The 16,093-nt window shown below is 52.1% G+C and overlaps 2 protein-coding genes across 2 annotated transcripts in view; both read left to right on the forward strand.

Annotated features, from left to right (window-relative positions):
• Positions 1-700, forward strand: part of VOLCADRAFT_91942 (uncharacterized protein) — a gene marked incomplete at both ends in the record, with an annotated part of 13,902 nt that extends 13,202 nt beyond the window's left edge. The window contains one exon of the mRNA XM_002951309.1: positions 497-700. Within this exon, the coding sequence (XP_002951355.1) occupies positions 497-700 (204 nt within the window). The remainder of the gene's footprint in view (positions 1-496) is intronic.
• Positions 701-2,270: 1,570 nt separating this feature from the next.
• On the forward strand, positions 2,271-5,882 carry VOLCADRAFT_105092 (uncharacterized protein; the record flags this gene model as incomplete). Its single annotated transcript, XM_002951310.1, has 5 exons — positions 2,271-2,845; positions 2,934-3,098; positions 3,616-3,864; positions 4,394-5,173; positions 5,832-5,882. The coding sequence occupies exons 1-5, from the start codon at positions 2,357-2,359 to the stop codon at positions 5,880-5,882; spliced, it is 1,734 nt and encodes a 577-aa protein (XP_002951356.1). The 5' UTR covers positions 2,271-2,356.
• Between the last annotated feature and the right edge of the window lie 10,211 nt (positions 5,883-16,093).

Raw genomic sequence — 16,093 nt, forward strand, 5'->3', positions numbered from 1 at the left:
TGCCGCTGCCGCTGTAGCTGTGTGCAGCTGCTCTTCTCAACCTATCCGGCCGCTCGCCAACCTCCCCCCGTCCCCTCTCCCTTGGTTCTTCTTTTCCCCCTTCCCCTCCCCCTTGCCCATATATACACACATACATACATACATACATACATACATCGCCAGGCGACATTCCTGATCACCGCGACCATGCAAGTGAGATCTGAGGGGATTGGTTGGTTGGTTGGGAGGGGGGAGAGAGATGCACGGGGGTTTTGTGGGGAAACCACTCATGCGTTGTGGTGTACGGCGGGTTGTTGCGTGGGGACGCAGATCGGATGACGGGTCGTACAGATCGTCGTACAGGCCGCCCCACAAGGTTATGTTGTATCCGGTATGTGGTTTATAAAGGTGGTCCGTTGGATCCGTCTTCGTCTATACGCGGGAATGAAATACGCATAAGCCCCTCACGGCACTGACACCCCCCCCGCCGGTCCGCTCCCGCACCCTCACGCCGCAGTGCATGGGATGGTGTATGTCCATGTTATTGCTCCCGATTGTGCCGCGGAAAGAAGCCGGACTGCAGGCTGCCTGTCGTAGCGTGGCATCTGCCGCCAGTGGCGGCGGAGGCGGCGGCAAGCGCATCAACCAGCCGCCGCGGCAGCCGTCGCCGCCGCCACCGAGTCGCCGGCGGGGTGCAGCCAAGCCAACAGCAAGCGGTTGAACGGCTTGACTAGCACGTGGACAGTTGGGTCACAAGTTGTGCGCGACGGCGGATTTGGGACGTGGGAACACCTTTTAGCGATTGCGTTAAATTTTGGGGGCGAAGCTGTCCATGATCATCATCCTGGGGAGTCTGGCTCGATTAAATTAAAGAGATTTTCCAATCGTAAAATGTTTGGACGGGTATGGCGCCTCGTGCTTACGGCCTCTGGACTAGACCGGGGAGTCCTGTCGGTTGCAGCGTCACAGATCTAGTTATAAATTGCGCTTCTAGACCATGTTCTTATCGGACGATGAACCATGTTTTTCGGTTAATTCGTTGTTTGTTTGGTTGGTTGGTTGCCTGGCTGAATTAGCTGTTTTCCTTTCAACTCCTTGCGGTATATCTCCACCGGATCTAATAATTGTTTTCGACATGTTACTGGCGCTGTCGCTTCTACTCCGCATGTAGATCTGTAGGCATGTAAAGCCCCTTAAACACTTTCAAGTAGTCACAGCCAAAAGTCGTGAACGAATGCGGGGTGCGGGTGAGAAAGGAAGGTGGCCCCCAACGCCGCGTGCGGCGTGAGAGTTTGGTCTTACGCTGCAGTTGACACTGAAAGAGCGATGCGCCGCATTAACAGCCCTAGCGGGCCAGTACTTACGTGCCTGCGCCTGTGAGGGGGCATGTCCGCATCCCCCCATGCCCTTCAAAAATACTTTCCGGGTCTGCGAGGCTTGGTGGCCTGCTAGGTGTGCTTTAGTAGGCGAAAGGGAGGAGGCGATCCCTTAGGTGTTCCTTCTCGGAGGTGCTTAGGTGCGTCTTTGGTGTTTCTTCTACGACCACTTAGGTGCTTCTTCTCGGAGCAGTAGCGGTTGCCTGCAGCTGTTGAGGGAGCCGAAGGGGCATAACTCTGATTGGGGCGTTGGGAGTCATAGCTTTGCAATTTAACTGGCGGAAGTAGGAAATACATGTCAGCGTCCAAGGTGGAGAACATGGAGCTGCACGGGGAAGTTCCTTCTCACATAGTTATGTATAATTGCTCATAAAAGAGAAAGCTTGATGCATTTTCTACAAACGCCACTGCAAAGAGTGCACGCATGCATGGATAGGGGGGCATGCTGGACCGCTACTCGGAAGCTCGTAAGTTGCGCTACCAAGCATAAACTGTAATCCATTTGATGATCAGGACGGCAAGTTAGATAATTACGAGAAGGCTAATGTTACAAAGAGTACAAGCCCAAAATGTCGAGTTGCGAAGTTGCATCGATTTTCGGAAGCCTGTATCGTAAGCACGAGGTAACTTGAGACGATGTTTGCAAAAATAAAAAAATGTCAAATTCATGCCCGCCACCGCGGTTGTTCACGCTGCTGTTATGAGTGCAATTGCAACAGCTCCGGCAGGCTACAACATCCGTCGCCCTGAGCATCCTGAAGGTCATGAATTTTGAAGCTGTACAGCGCACAAAAGCACGTACTGTCAAATAATGAGACAGCGCCATGCGCGATGCGGCTACACAGCGTGCCGTACAGTTGACGCCACTTAATGGAACCTCCAGCTATGCGGATTCGGTATAATTTCCTTTGCCACAAAATAAGGAAACCCTTGGTAAAGCCAAGTCACATTACAAATAGGTGGATTGCCAACGCAACTTGAGTTGTGGTCGGCAGTCTGATATGCGCTACATAAAGCAAAATGCACTGCTGACACTCCATTTGACGATTAGCCTAGGTGTTGTAACATCTGTAGATGTGAATGGTCTATTTTCATCGTGGCTGTGCCCTCCTGCATTTGCTGGCAGTGGAGACAGCAGCAGCTCTGTGTGCTTAGACCCAGAATTGCAACAATCCCTTGATACATTTCTTTTTATACAAACTCAACGGGAGCTTGATCGACTTCTCAACGCCAAACCAGAAGATTTTGGAACCGGCTTGTTGGCGGGAATTTTAACCACCGCGTCAGGTTTGCTCGATGCTGAGGGCGAAGGCGCCTTCACAAAAGGACTTACGGCATTGGAAGAACTCTTGGCGCTTCTGCCGGAAGAACCCCACATATGGCCCCTGGCCCGCCGGGTGACTATCGCCAGTCTCGCACTGCGTTATGGGAAGCAAGGCCCCTTCGGCTCAAGGACCGAGGCAGCGAAAGTTCATAGCGTCTTATTGCGGGTGCGCCTTCTTCCTTTTCTGTACTAGGACATCGTCGCCGCGCGTTGCACCTGAATGTAGCCAGGACGCGTTGTTGCCCTGCATGCAGCTGTACGACCATTTTAAGCAGTCTGCAAGGCGAAAGGGCGTGGTGGAGTTCACGCACGTCAGCAAATCGGGCGGCACGAGCTTCTGCCAGCTGGCTAAAACCAATGGCTGCAACACCGAGGACTTTGGATATCACAACTGCCTCATCGAAGAGTTTGACGATAAGGTGAAAGACAGCCGTCGTACCGCATGAGAAGTGCATAATTTTGGTTTGCTTGGTTGGGCTTCCCTTTCTATTAGGATTTTTAACAAATCATCTACCGGAATGCTGATGGGTAAGGGAGGGTACCTAAGCTTTGGCAAAGCGTACAAGCTTTATTGTGCATTTCCTGCATAGTGTGCTTGCTGGCTGACAAGAAAAGCGCGATTGCGATTTGGGTTTTGCAGCATTTCTAAATCCTCGTAACTGATGCCCTCGACAAGCAAAAGGGAAGAACCCGACCGGGCGAGGCGAGCTGTGTCCATCACCTGCCAACGTTCAAACGCTTTAAGAGACTGGACTGGATTGGACATGCGAATAAACCTCTTTGCCACAAAGCATATTGTTTTACTATTATATACTAATAAAAAGCGAAGGAGAGCGCCGCTGTAGTTACAGCTGGCATACAATTTTAATTCTTCTTACTTCAAAAAAAGAGCGCGGGCGCGGCCGGGTCCCTCCCTGCGTTTCGCTCCCCTTGCAGCCGCGCTACTTCGATCCGGACGTCCATAGACAGCTATCCGTCACGAAGACCAGGACGGTGAAGAAGACTCACTGTAATGAACCCTTCAAAAACATAAGATATCGCGCCATGGAAGTGAGCTGTACCGACCGGCGGACTCGGTTGTTGGAGCTCGGCTACACCCTATACGCCAACGAATACACGGCCCTGGGCGGCACGGAGGACCCCGCGTTGGCGCACCCCTGTCGCAACATGGTCACGGTGTTGGAGGTGCGGCGACGTGTCTGGGACTTGGGAGTGTGCCGGTGTAGGGGATAGAATCGGGCGGAATCGGTTCTGCCACCACGACGGCAGCGGTTCCCAGCCCTCCTCTTCTGTTGGAGATTCTCGTTGGCTCTCTGCCTCCCTTGGGTGTCCTGTCTGCTGCCTACCTGCATGCCTACACAAATAGTCCAGCTAGTCCTTGTTGTACTTTTGGAGCTTTGTGCAGTACCGGGTTTGTTGTAGTGTTGTACGCTGTACGAAGTCTTACGTTCTGCAACTTGGGTTGTGTCATGGTAGTTACTGTCAGATATCCACTATAGTTGCTGTCGGATTACCATTAGTTGACAAAATCATTCCAATAGTCGACAAAAAAATCCCTTTTTAGCGGCGGAAGCGCGCGGAAGAGCTGGCCACCGTTCATGAAGGCCCGGGGCCCCGGTTGACCGCCTCCTCCCTGCCTGCCTGCATCATTCTCCCTGCCTCGCACTTGCTTGCTTGGTCGGCTTGGCTGTCTGGGCACCCACTGGTCCTCCAGATTCGTCATCCCTACAGCCGCGTCATCTCGCACATCAAGCACGGCTGGTTTACGTACGGATGGAAATGCAAAGCCGACAGGGAGAAGGTCTACTTTCGGGGGGGCCACAACGCGAGTCAATGGAACGCCCTGATGCCCGCGGCCACCAACAACTACCTCATCCGGTCGTTGCTGGGCGAGGCGGTCTTCAATCTCCCATTGGGTGCAATCACCCGCGAACATCTGGACCTGGCGCGTAACTTCCTGGCCGAGCAGTACGACGTCGTACTGGTTCTGGAGGATAAGCCTCTGTTCGCGCATACCCTAAAATACGGCCTGGGCTGGGCTATCAGCGAGCGACATGCCAACAGTCGACCTGACAATGAGGAGAGCAACGGGGGACTGCCTGCGGACCTGGACAGCCTTTTGGGGCACAATTCATTGGACGTAGAGCTCTATCAGTTTGGTGTGGTTGTGGCGCGACTGGACGGGATTATGTACGGTGCAGCGGCGGCGATGGAGGCGGGTGGTGGTGACAGGGCGCTATTGATGTCGCGGTCCAGGACGGTCAGCGGCGGTGATGGAGGCAACAACGCGCCACTGGCTACGGCAGCTCCGAAATCACGACAGAAACGGTATAGCAGCAGCAGCAGCAGAGGTGTTCAAATATCGTTCCGCGGGATGGTTATGAACATCGGGGGAAGCGGGGTGAGAGGAGGTCGCACTGATGTGCCGGCCAGTGTGGAGGGTGCAGCGGCTTCCCGCGACCGATTGGGCCGATTGGGCGTTGTGGCAATGTCTGTAAGTGCTGCTGGCGACAGCAGCACTACCGGCTCCCTTTTCCCCCCTTGCGGCTGGGTTGGGGAATCCAGTTAGGAGATAGGTGTGGTGCGCGTATTTCGGAGGTTTTTTTGGCTATAATGCTGATATTGTGCATTCCAGATTCGCTGATTCGCATTGCCAGGAGGGCTGGTGGTGGCGCTTGCTAGTGGTATAGCGCTTCGGTCGCGCTGGTAGTAGGTTGCTGGTAAGTAACAGAATGTGGTGAGGGATGGCGCCCAGAAGCTTCGCAGAGGATTAAACAGCAGTTTAGGGACTGGTTTACCGGGCGCACCTGCGACTGGGGCGCACAACCTCCTCGGTATGGACTCGATATGTGTGCGCTTTAGGGTGTTGGTGAATGTGGTCCAGTTGGTCTAGGTCTACTGCGCGTCGGGAGCAAATAAGCATACATACATATATACATGCATATAGACATACGCATTTCGATTGCACCTGTAGTGTGGCGCTGAAGTGCGTGATGAAATGATAATCTGCAGCGAATTAGCAGCGAGTCTTGTGCAGCGTGTCTATCGTTTCAATGGCGTGAGAAGGAAGTACCCGACATGGCATAGCGTTCATGTGCCATCGTTTCGGATTTTTTTGGCGTCTGTATGTGCGTCTGTATGTGCATGCACAGAGAGTGACACCTGATGATAACATGGGTCGAACTGCTGACGTGGATCTTTGAAGGTTTGCCCGGACATGCTGTTACTGTTGTGGCTGTTTTGGAAACGAATTATGACATTTCAGTGTACGAGCACCAAGAAGTGGATTGGCCTTGTCCGTTACAGCTTTAAGTGTTGTACGTGTGAGGTGTGAGGAAGTTTCATATTTCTGCGACAGGTGATGGCGCTGTGCGCTTTGCAAACTGGAAAACAATATATTTATTACTTGCAGGTCGTCTAGTTGGGCAGAAGATGCATATGCGCATGCATGGCGAACAGCATGGATACATGCATACGCGTGACGTCCGTATGTATGTACATCCAATAGATGTACAGCAGTGCGCATGGCTGGGGAGTTCGGATCAAAACTGTCGTCCTCACGCACTTGATTTTTTTCCGTGCTGAAGAGGGTTACTTACACTTAAAATGTCTGTCATTATCATTACGGGGTCTTTGTTCTTACTGCCATTAAATGACCCGTAATGTCCGACACCTTGGCGTGGCGAGTGAACTGATCTGTGCTTGGCTTGCCGACACAACGATAGCCTTACATTACGATAGCGGTAGCTTTTCGTGACATTACACGCTGTTTGAGGCTGGAAATCTAGGCTTTTAGAACTGATGCTCCAACGAGCTGACTTGGAGTGACCATTAGAGGATGTATGTGATCGGGCTGTATCGGCGAACCTGAAGACGCCATGCAGCAGCCCGGGTCTGTATATAGCGCCCATTGATTTCTATTTACTGTACGAGGCCGATGTGCCCATCGGCGCCACGTGGAATCGCGGTTTCGTTGGCGAGCTGTTCGATACTGTTCAAAGCTGGCGCCGACTGCTGGGTCGCGCAGGAGAGGCCTCTGGGCCATCTGCGTGATTTCCAACGTGTGTGAGGAGCTGCCAAACCAGGATGATACACCCACCTGGGTGAGAGGGGGGAGTTCCGACACCACGGTATAACCCCACATGTGTAGCCGTGAGGATTGTTGAGGGTCAGCCCTGGCCCCGAAAGACATTGTAGGAACTCCTGTAGCGCTGTGTGTCGGAACTATCTCGAGATATCTTTGCGAATAACCAAAGGTTTTATTAATTGAATTTTGCAGTGTCTTGGAAGTGAAGAATAGAGCAGCTCGAGCTTTGTATCTTTAAATCATTTGTGCGATGTTCCGTAAGGCCATGTATGTATGTATGTATTACTCTACATAGCATATACGTCCCCGATCCATTCGAAAACGGACTGCAAGGAATGGGACTCCCGTGAAATGGTCAGGGATAGGAACGGAGCTTAGTCATCAGGCTATTGTGAGGCTGTGCAGCTGTACACGGAGCCCGTGGAGAGCAAGGTGCCGTGGCGGGTGCCAGACATAGAGTGCATGTTGGCAGCCATCTTCGAGGCCTGTCGTCATGTAGCATTAGTTGGATGGAATTAATTACAAGGGCGGACAGGAAACCGACCCACATCACTAGCTTACCCACATCCCGCTTACAAGGCATATGGGCTAAGTACGATGGTGACCTAGTCTTTAAGGGGGCCAGCATGCGCACCATTATGACTGAGGCGCCACCCCAGGCATTGGCCAGGTACCTCTGGGAGGCCAGGCAAGTCGCGCTGAGGCGCTTCACCCTGAAGCGGACGAGGGAGGATGATGATGGCCTCCCGTGTACCCGCATCAATAGCAATATAACGTCCATGGCTCCCCCGGCTTTTACGGACACACCCGCACTTGTGTGCGGAACTTGTAACTTGTAACTAGCCGTACATGCCAGCGGTTGACAAATAACCAACCTAACCCAGGGCACATATTCCCAGCAAAAAGCAGGGTACCGTGCATTCGCAAGTACCAAAAGTCCACAAGCTCACATGCCTCAAGAAGCAAAAGAGAGGGCACAGCGGACACCCGGACTCTCGGACAGGGTGCTAGGACGAGGAGAGGGACAAGGAGCCAACCCGCAACGCTATAGCCGAGACACGTGCGCAGACTCTGTACGGGAGCCGGGCAGGCGCAGGTACCCCCAAGGGCCGCATACACCAAGCCTACATCAGATTGCCGCCAGCGACTTAAGGCAGGGAGCCCTGGGAGGCAAGAGTTGGGGTTCCCGAAAGACAAGACGGCCGGATATACATGCCAGGAAGAGGTGAACAGGGGGGGCAGGTTCCCAACTCCATGTGGGCACCCGTTCCCTTGACAGGACATGTTGTACGGCAGCGCGCATAGCCATTTGGGACGGAGGCGTCGAGTTCGCGTGTTGCACGTGTACGAAGGTGAAGGTGAAGGTGAAGGCGAATTTTCCTCCGATAGCGCAGCGTGTGACGAGAAGTAGGAGCCACAAAAATAGATAAAGCAATATTGTACAGCAGAGCGCATAGGCAGGTGAGACAGAAGCCTCCAGTTCGTACATCGTACAATTACAAGCAGTTCACTGGACGACGGCATGTTCGATGCCTTGTAGGGTGCGGCCTCGGTAGGGTAGGGTTACCGAGGAGCTACCTGCCTTTACCCTACCCCTGCCACTTTACCCTACCGGTGGGTCCACTGCTCGCATGTTTCGGCCCTCGGCATGTTTCGGAAATTCCTTGGGAGGCCCCGCCAAGCTTATTTAAACTCCAATCCAGCTAAAAGGCTCGAAATTTCCCGTTATCTCGGCTTTAATTGCAGGCCGCAATTACACGCGGGACATAGCAATGCAGAGAGAAGGCACGGACAATTGCGGGACTGGGGCGCCCAGTCGATGCGCTGCTGAAGGAGTTTGTTGGCGAAGGAGTTTGTTGGCGGATTGGGAACGGCTGGAGATCGCAGTGGAGCCCGGGGGGCTTCCTAAAGTATACGGGGAGGGATTTGAACTTGGTTGGACAGAACAGGCGTCACCGCCTGTCGCTATAAAATGTGGATGGGAGTCGAATACACGACAGAGGATCACAAGTCGATATAAGGGCACCTAAAGGTGAGCATGCCGAGAGCAGTCAACACCACCCTGGTGCGTTTTCGCCCTGGCAAGTGTCGCGGTTTGCACGCCAACCCCGGCCGTAAGCCACGGGGGGAACGAACGTGCCCGGGTTGTGGCGGGAGCCAGGTAGAAGAGCACGAGCTACATACTCGTGCTGCTGATGGAATGTCCTGCTTATGTTCCGCTGAGGCGAGCAGTTGATTTCCCTACGGATGTAGGAACGAAGATATGCGCAACGAAGCTGGGAAGCATACTGGTGCAAAATCATAAAGCGCAGGAGGAGATATCAGAGAATATTTTTTTATATCAGATTGTCCAGATGCTAAATTGATTCTACGTGCGGCCCCTGACGGAACCGTATCCGGGTAACACACGTTGCTGCAGCTGACAGCGGTCAGCGCTCAGTACAATACGTAACCATATACGAAGATGTACAAAGGTGCCATACAGCCCTGCAAAATGCCATTAGCTGAAGCATTTACCTGTTAGCGCCTCCATGTGGAAATTATTTAAATTTTTTAGCGAATGCCCAAGCAGAGAGCTTATCGGAAGGGATGCCTTTCTGCATTCTGCCCCCGTTTCCAGAATGGCAGTTTTTGCACATTATTCTTGGCGTTGTTGTGCTTAAGAATTAGCCAATTAAATGCAAATGACGTAAGCTCGCGAGAAGGCTTGCACTTGCCGAGGGTCCTCACACACTGCGTACACTTAGCATTTGTGCAGAAGACCCACATCCTTACCCGCCGATTTTTAGAAAGTGCAACGCGTGCGAAAGCACAAATAGAGAGATGTGGCGGTTATCATAGAGTTTTGTACTTCTTGTCAGAGGACAGCTTGGCGAGCGGGAGATCTCGAACGGACGAACTGATGCAAACTTTTCGTCTTGCGCTTGGAGAGCACAGCACCATTGGGATCGGACCAGCAGATGTATCTTTAGCGTTTGGAGTTGAATGGGATGACTTAAACGCTTTGGCTAATGGCGAAAATTTTATGTGGCATCGGGGAGATGCATATGAAATAACCTGGTAAGTATATTGGGAAAACGGTACCATGATAATCCAATTTAAATATTGTACCTCGCAAGCATGTAAGACAACCCCGCGATCTTGGAGAAGATCTTTGGAATCTTAATCAAATGCTCCGCCTTCTCACTCTTTCTCCGTCCATATCGCGCAGTATGAAGGTGTGGAATCCTGATCAGTTGCTCAAAACCAGACCTTGGACGTCAAAGTTGTTGTCGCCTGAAGAACACACGTTCCCCTTCCCCAAGCTTCCCTGCGTTGCCATCGGGCTTCCGTGCAGCCGAATTGGCTTCCTGCCTTTTGGTAGGTAGGTAGGTAGGTAGGTAGGTGGGTAGGTAGGTAGGTGGGTAGGTAGGTAGGTGGGTAGGTAGGTGGGTAGGTAGGTGGGTAGGTAGGTAGGTAGGTAGGTAGGTCCACTTCATCCCCAGGACCTACATTTTCCCACACTGCGAAGTCTCCATTACCTTCCCGCCTGCACGAGCAACACGCGTTTGGTTGCAATATTGACCTGAGTAATTCGAATGGCCAAACAGAGAGCCAACAGAAGAATGCCAACCCTCTTTTGGAAGCCCTAAGTCGTACGACTTGTACAGCTCATCTATCTGATCCCTTTTCCTTACACAGCGCAGGCGGAGGGCTATGTTTTCTGTCCTCCTAACTCAGTGCAACAGTAATGTGTTCAGGTTGCTTCGCTAAATGAGCCTCACGTAGCGGCACTGGCTGAGCAAAATAGGACTATGTTCGTACTTGATATTCTGATGTGTGAAACAGGGGGGTGTATCTTCGCCCGTGGCAGCTACCCTGCGAAATCCTGCCTTCCCCGGTATTTCGGGGCACCCTCATCCAGTCACCCTAGTCAACTTCTCAGTGGATCGCTCAGGTTCCGCACCCACCACCAGCATCCAACGGAATCTGCCGGGTCGACAGCGGCCCAACTCCGTTCCTGGTCGGCTCGCAGGTTAACTTTATCCCAGGTCACCACCGTCCATCAACTAGGGGCGCAATGCCTTCCACCATCGGAAGGACTTTGACCCTAACGGGTATCGATCCCGGGATCTCCCGGGGGCAATGGTCGCGCCTTACCAGTGGTGCCAAACCCTCATTTATTTATTTATTTATTCATTCGTGTTTAGGGAAAATCTCTTTGGCGCGTGCCTGTTGCATAGGGCCCCAACGCTGAGCTTAGGTGTACTATTAAAACATTACATATTAAAAGCATTCCTCAAATGAAGGTAGACTTTTATTTGCGCACGTCTCCCGATGACATGATGTGTGATTTGAGGATTCGGGTTTCTCTTCGGCATGTCTGCAACTCGCATGATCTTGCATTATCTCGCTGCATTCATTACATTGATAGGTCTTGTTTTGGCAAGTCCAGTTTATCGAGGAACACACGTGAGCTTGCGCGCCCATAGGTTCTCCCGACCAATTGCATTTGTGCAGAAGACACACATCCTTAATCATCACTTACTGGAAAGCGCAAAGCGTATAAAAAGACAGGTGGCGCAATTCTTTGGTTATAACCGAGTTTTGTATTTCTCATGGCATGACAATTTAGAAGACATCAGTTCCCAACGTGGCCAACGGAGGCACGGGTGTAAGCATGCAAGACTTCCGCCTTGCATTAGGGGAACGTGGAATTATAAAGATTGGGCCAGCAATGTATCTATCGCTTTCGGTCTCCGATGGTAGAACTTGGAGGCTTTGGCGGATGGCGAAAGCGAAACCCTTATGTGGTATAGAGCTGATGCATACGAGATAACCTGGTAGGTATTAGAGAGTAGTCGTTACCCAATTGGTGGGCATGCAATTGTTTCGGTTGGCTGTTACAAAAAGCAGTCCTTAACATGGCGGGGTGCGGCCTCAGCGCCGCTCGTCGGCACTCCCCGGAGCAGTACTTGGGATATTGGGATAGGCTGGAGGGATTGGGCTATTGCAATATGTGCTTGCTGCTGCAAGTGTGCTGGGCGCGATGACTTGGAGATCCAAAGTTTTGCTCTTTTGGTGGGCCGTGCTCAATGGATACGCGTTCACCCAGCCTGTGAGTTTGGGCCAGCAGCTTGAGCATCGTTGTCCTGCATCATGTACCGATACTGCTATCGTTACTGCAGCTAGCCGCTTGTTTTTGAGGTGCTCACTGCAGCTCATTCATGTAGCAAGCTACATTTCCCTTAGAATATTTCAACGATTACTATATTTGAACGATTACTGTTAACAATAACTGTTAATTCATTAACGATTCGACTCGAGTTTCGTACATGTTACGAGTAGCGTAACATGTCACGAACATGGCGGTTGTTCGTAGCGAACCTAACGGGCTAGGGCCCCGCGGGGCCCCACCGACATTATCCTAGTACGGCAGGACCGTGGTAGGGAATCTCCGGCAGGTAGGCCGAGATGTAAGCTACCCGGGTGGGGTGCTGTGCAGTGTTTTTTTTAAGTAATATATTCCTTTTAAGGAATGGAAAAAAGGAATGAATTGAGGCCGATCCGTACATTTTCATTCCTCCAGCCAGGGAACGAGCCGAAACGGAAACCTGCGGAAACGGAAACCTGCGTAAATAGGTTTCGTCACGCTTTCCGCAGCGAAGCCCAGATTGGCGGAAATGCGGAAAGAGAATCCGCATTTCCGCGTTTGCTGTACGGCGGAAAGTCAAAAACAGATTCCAGGCATGCGTTTGCCATTTAAAGACTGCGTTATACACTACGGAGTTATTAGATTAAGTCAAATGTCAACAACCACTGGCCCCGACCTGGGGGCTGCCGAAGTCATAGAGATTGACTGTGTTTCTGCTCAGAAGAAGGGTTTTTGATAATTGATTCCACAATGTCCGTAAACGTGGTTGAAGTTGAACATAGCCACATCGCTGCAGTTATCGTTGTGCGGTGCCATTTTTAGATGCACGCCCGCATCTAGATACTTTAGCCCTCTCGCCTTTCTTATTCCTTTTGATTTTTTTATTTTGAATTCATATTGTTTGGACGATTACTGGATTAATGCACAGTCAGCATAGACTTGTCCGTGAGGCATGCAGACATGCCGGACGGGTATGTGGAGTAGGCATGCAGACATGTCACTGCTCCGCAACGGACATTATTATTCAGTGTTTCAGGGCTTCCCGGGCCCTTACCCCATGTAACATACGAGTGGCAATTTCTGAGCATCCCAGAGCAATCCGTCAGCCAACAACACTATGGGGGTGGTACACAATAGGGCTGCTCAGGCCTGGGGTCTCAGGGTTCAAAGAGAGGCGGGCTGCTTGAAGGGGGCAGGGTGAACACCGTCAAGGGTGTGGGCACACAATAGTTGATCGCTTGGCCCCCGCCACCCCCAGTAATACGTTTAGGTGGCTCTACCTTCGAGCACGATTGGAATCCACCTGATTCTAGATCCCACCGGACGGAACCGCACTTCCACAAGCTGGTTTCAGACTGTCCATGTTATCGCCACACTGAGAAGAGCTAAAAAACATCGTTACATATTCATTTTATAGTTTTCGCAGCTTTCCGCAGTTTCCGCAGCCTTTCCGCAAAGGGCCTCCCGATTACGAAAAGTTTCCGCAGACCTGGTCAAGTTTCGGCTCGTTCCCTGGCCTCCAGCCAAAAACGTCCATTGCTGCCAGATTGCTCCGTAGTGTGCAGAACTTAGTATTATCGATCATAGAATAGATATGAGGGGCCGTAAGAAGGTCAAGCCCGCGAGTCAACGCGGCATAGCAGAATGTATGACCGGTCTTTACATAGCCAAACACGCAAAAGGCAACGATTTGAACGCCGAACAAACACCAAAACAGCAAGATAAGCCTGAAATTTTTCCTGATAAAGGCGTTTGGGACGGCGATGCTGTTGTCGGTAATGCATCGGCAATGGTGTTGCTGCCAGCGGCGACCGATGACACGGGCGCCATTACCCCTGCCTTCCATGGCGGTTGTGATCAGCATAAGCTCAAGCTGTCACCCAATCAGCTCGACAACAACGAATGCGGCGAGGGGCCCAACCCGAGCGCTCGCAGTGCCAAGCTTTGCTTTGGGCCTTTGCTTGGTCGGATTTACTTTTTGTTCACAAACAGTGCCAGAACTATCAATGCATGTGCATGAAGAGTGCGCACATGAACGAAAACGCGCCAACGCAGTGCATGCCTCTTGGTCTATGAGTGGAGTTGTAACTTGTCGGAATACTTAAGGAATACATTACGGCGACGCTAGCAACTTTGTTACTTAGGTCGGAATAAATTGAGACCCCCCCTAAATGAAAAAAAAATCACTGGTGCTGTGGCCAGGCACTTAAGTGCCACGACTACTTGGTGTTCGGAGTTCAAGACTCCGCTGCCGCCGTCTTACATTATTTTAGTACGCGTCTATGTACGCTAGTGCTTGCCGCTGGGTTGGACTTCTTCCTGCCTCAGCGAGGACTGTTAACTCTACGCTTCCGCAAAGCCAGTCGAGCCATCAGATGAGCGACTGCTACATTCAGTCATTCACCTCGGCGATGTCACGCGTCTGCAGGCCTGGGGGAGCTGGGTGTGCCCACACCCACCCATGCCGCTTTCCATCGGCCAGGGCAGCGTTGAAAGCTCCGGCGCTTCATCACGACATCATGCTAACAACCTTTCCAAGATATGCCGTTGTACAGTGTACCGCTAACCCTGCTGCTACCGATTCGTAATGCACTTACAGGTATGAGCTGTTTTCCGGAGATCTTCCGCCCCACATCCACCCCATTTGGTTCGCCGAGTACGACGTGGACTTCACAGGGGAGCTGCCGCAGCTGCTGTCGTCATTTTCACCCAGGGCTGATTTCGTGTGCTCCCTAGATCAGAAAACCAATGGTGTACTGATCGATCCCGATTGGCCGCATTTCTACAAACGGAATTGGCTGGCAGACAGCGAAGTACGACAGTGCTTAGTCATGTTGGTGCGGTACAGTCGCCGACTATTGGCGACTATTCGCGCCGAAACCAAGATGGGTCATTTTCAATTCTGCGAAATGACGGGCTCGTCCATCTGCGCGAGATATCATCGCTGGTGTGCCGTAGAGGCCTTCAACCGCACGCACCCAATGGTCGGTGTGGACCGTGAATGCAGCGAGTTGTTCTTTGACTGGTCCGTATCCATCTCTAGAGCAGGATGGACTGACATCAAGCAGCAAGAGTGAAACCGGATGAACCGGGCCATGTCTACCACATGGTACCGCTGAAGTGGTAAGAAAGGATCCAGATTGCGCTCTCTCATATCGCTACCGCTGGGTCACCCCTTGAGACACCCTGAGCACTGCTGGCTTCCTGGAACTCTTCCGGGCTTGCCCCTTAGGAGGGCTACCTGAATGGTTGTGTGAAGTAGGGTCGGGTATAATAGCTTCACCTGCTGTGTGTGGCCAGCATGCTGGCAGATCCCCTACCAGCTACCACCTTCCCCGATGTCCCGGGGCGCCCTCATCCTTCTCATCGTGGACCATGCGTGCCGACTTCCTGTGAAATCTGCCGTATCAGTGGCGGCATCAACGTTGAACCTCCACTCTCCTGGTCGGTCGGCGAGCAGGTGTGTCGCTATATCCGGGTCGGTCCATCCGTCCATCGGCATGGGGGTGGATTTGGACTCTCTCTCTCTCTCTCTCTCTCTCTCTCTCTTTCTCTCTCTTTCTTATTCTATTTCCGCACAAGATGACCACCTTGTCAAGTGCGTGCGCGTTTGATGTGTGTGTCGCACAACAGTGCCCTGCGTGCGTGCGTGCGTGCGATTTCCTCGCAACCAGTCGTTCGGTGCCCGCCCATACCCTCTATCCGCCGAGAGTGGGGACCTGACGTGTCGCTGTCAGCTCTTTTGCTATTCGGATGTATACTTTACAAGGAACCCGTGGGCCGCGTTTAGGAGAAAGCGTCAGGAAGGATAAGAATTGGGCTAGTGGTGAAAGAGACCCGTATAAAAAATCATGCAGAATAAGACGGTAAATACCGTGCCCGTACCTTCGCCGTGCCGTACATAATACGCACAATAATGCCACGCAAGGCGCAGCTGAAAAAGGAAACCTTTCTGTGAGGGAAACGTTCTTGCCATCTACCTCGAATTTTGCCAAGACCAAGCGCACCTTGATAGTAGTTTCGGCATAATGTTTCGGGGCAAGTTTGCACCAAGTACAAATGATTCATGACACGAAGGTGGTGCACATGGCTACGGTCCTCAATTTGCCCTTTACAGCTGTGTGGAACAACCCCCACACAACCCCCACCCCCCATGGACTGGGACATGCAATTGGACAAAGTCTGGACTCGAT

The sequence above is a fragment of the Volvox carteri genome (genome assembly GCF_000143455.1).
Source record: "Volvox carteri f. nagariensis unplaced genomic scaffold VOLCAscaffold_23, whole genome shotgun sequence".
Taxonomy (NCBI): Eukaryota; Viridiplantae; Chlorophyta; class Chlorophyceae; order Chlamydomonadales; family Volvocaceae; genus Volvox; species Volvox carteri.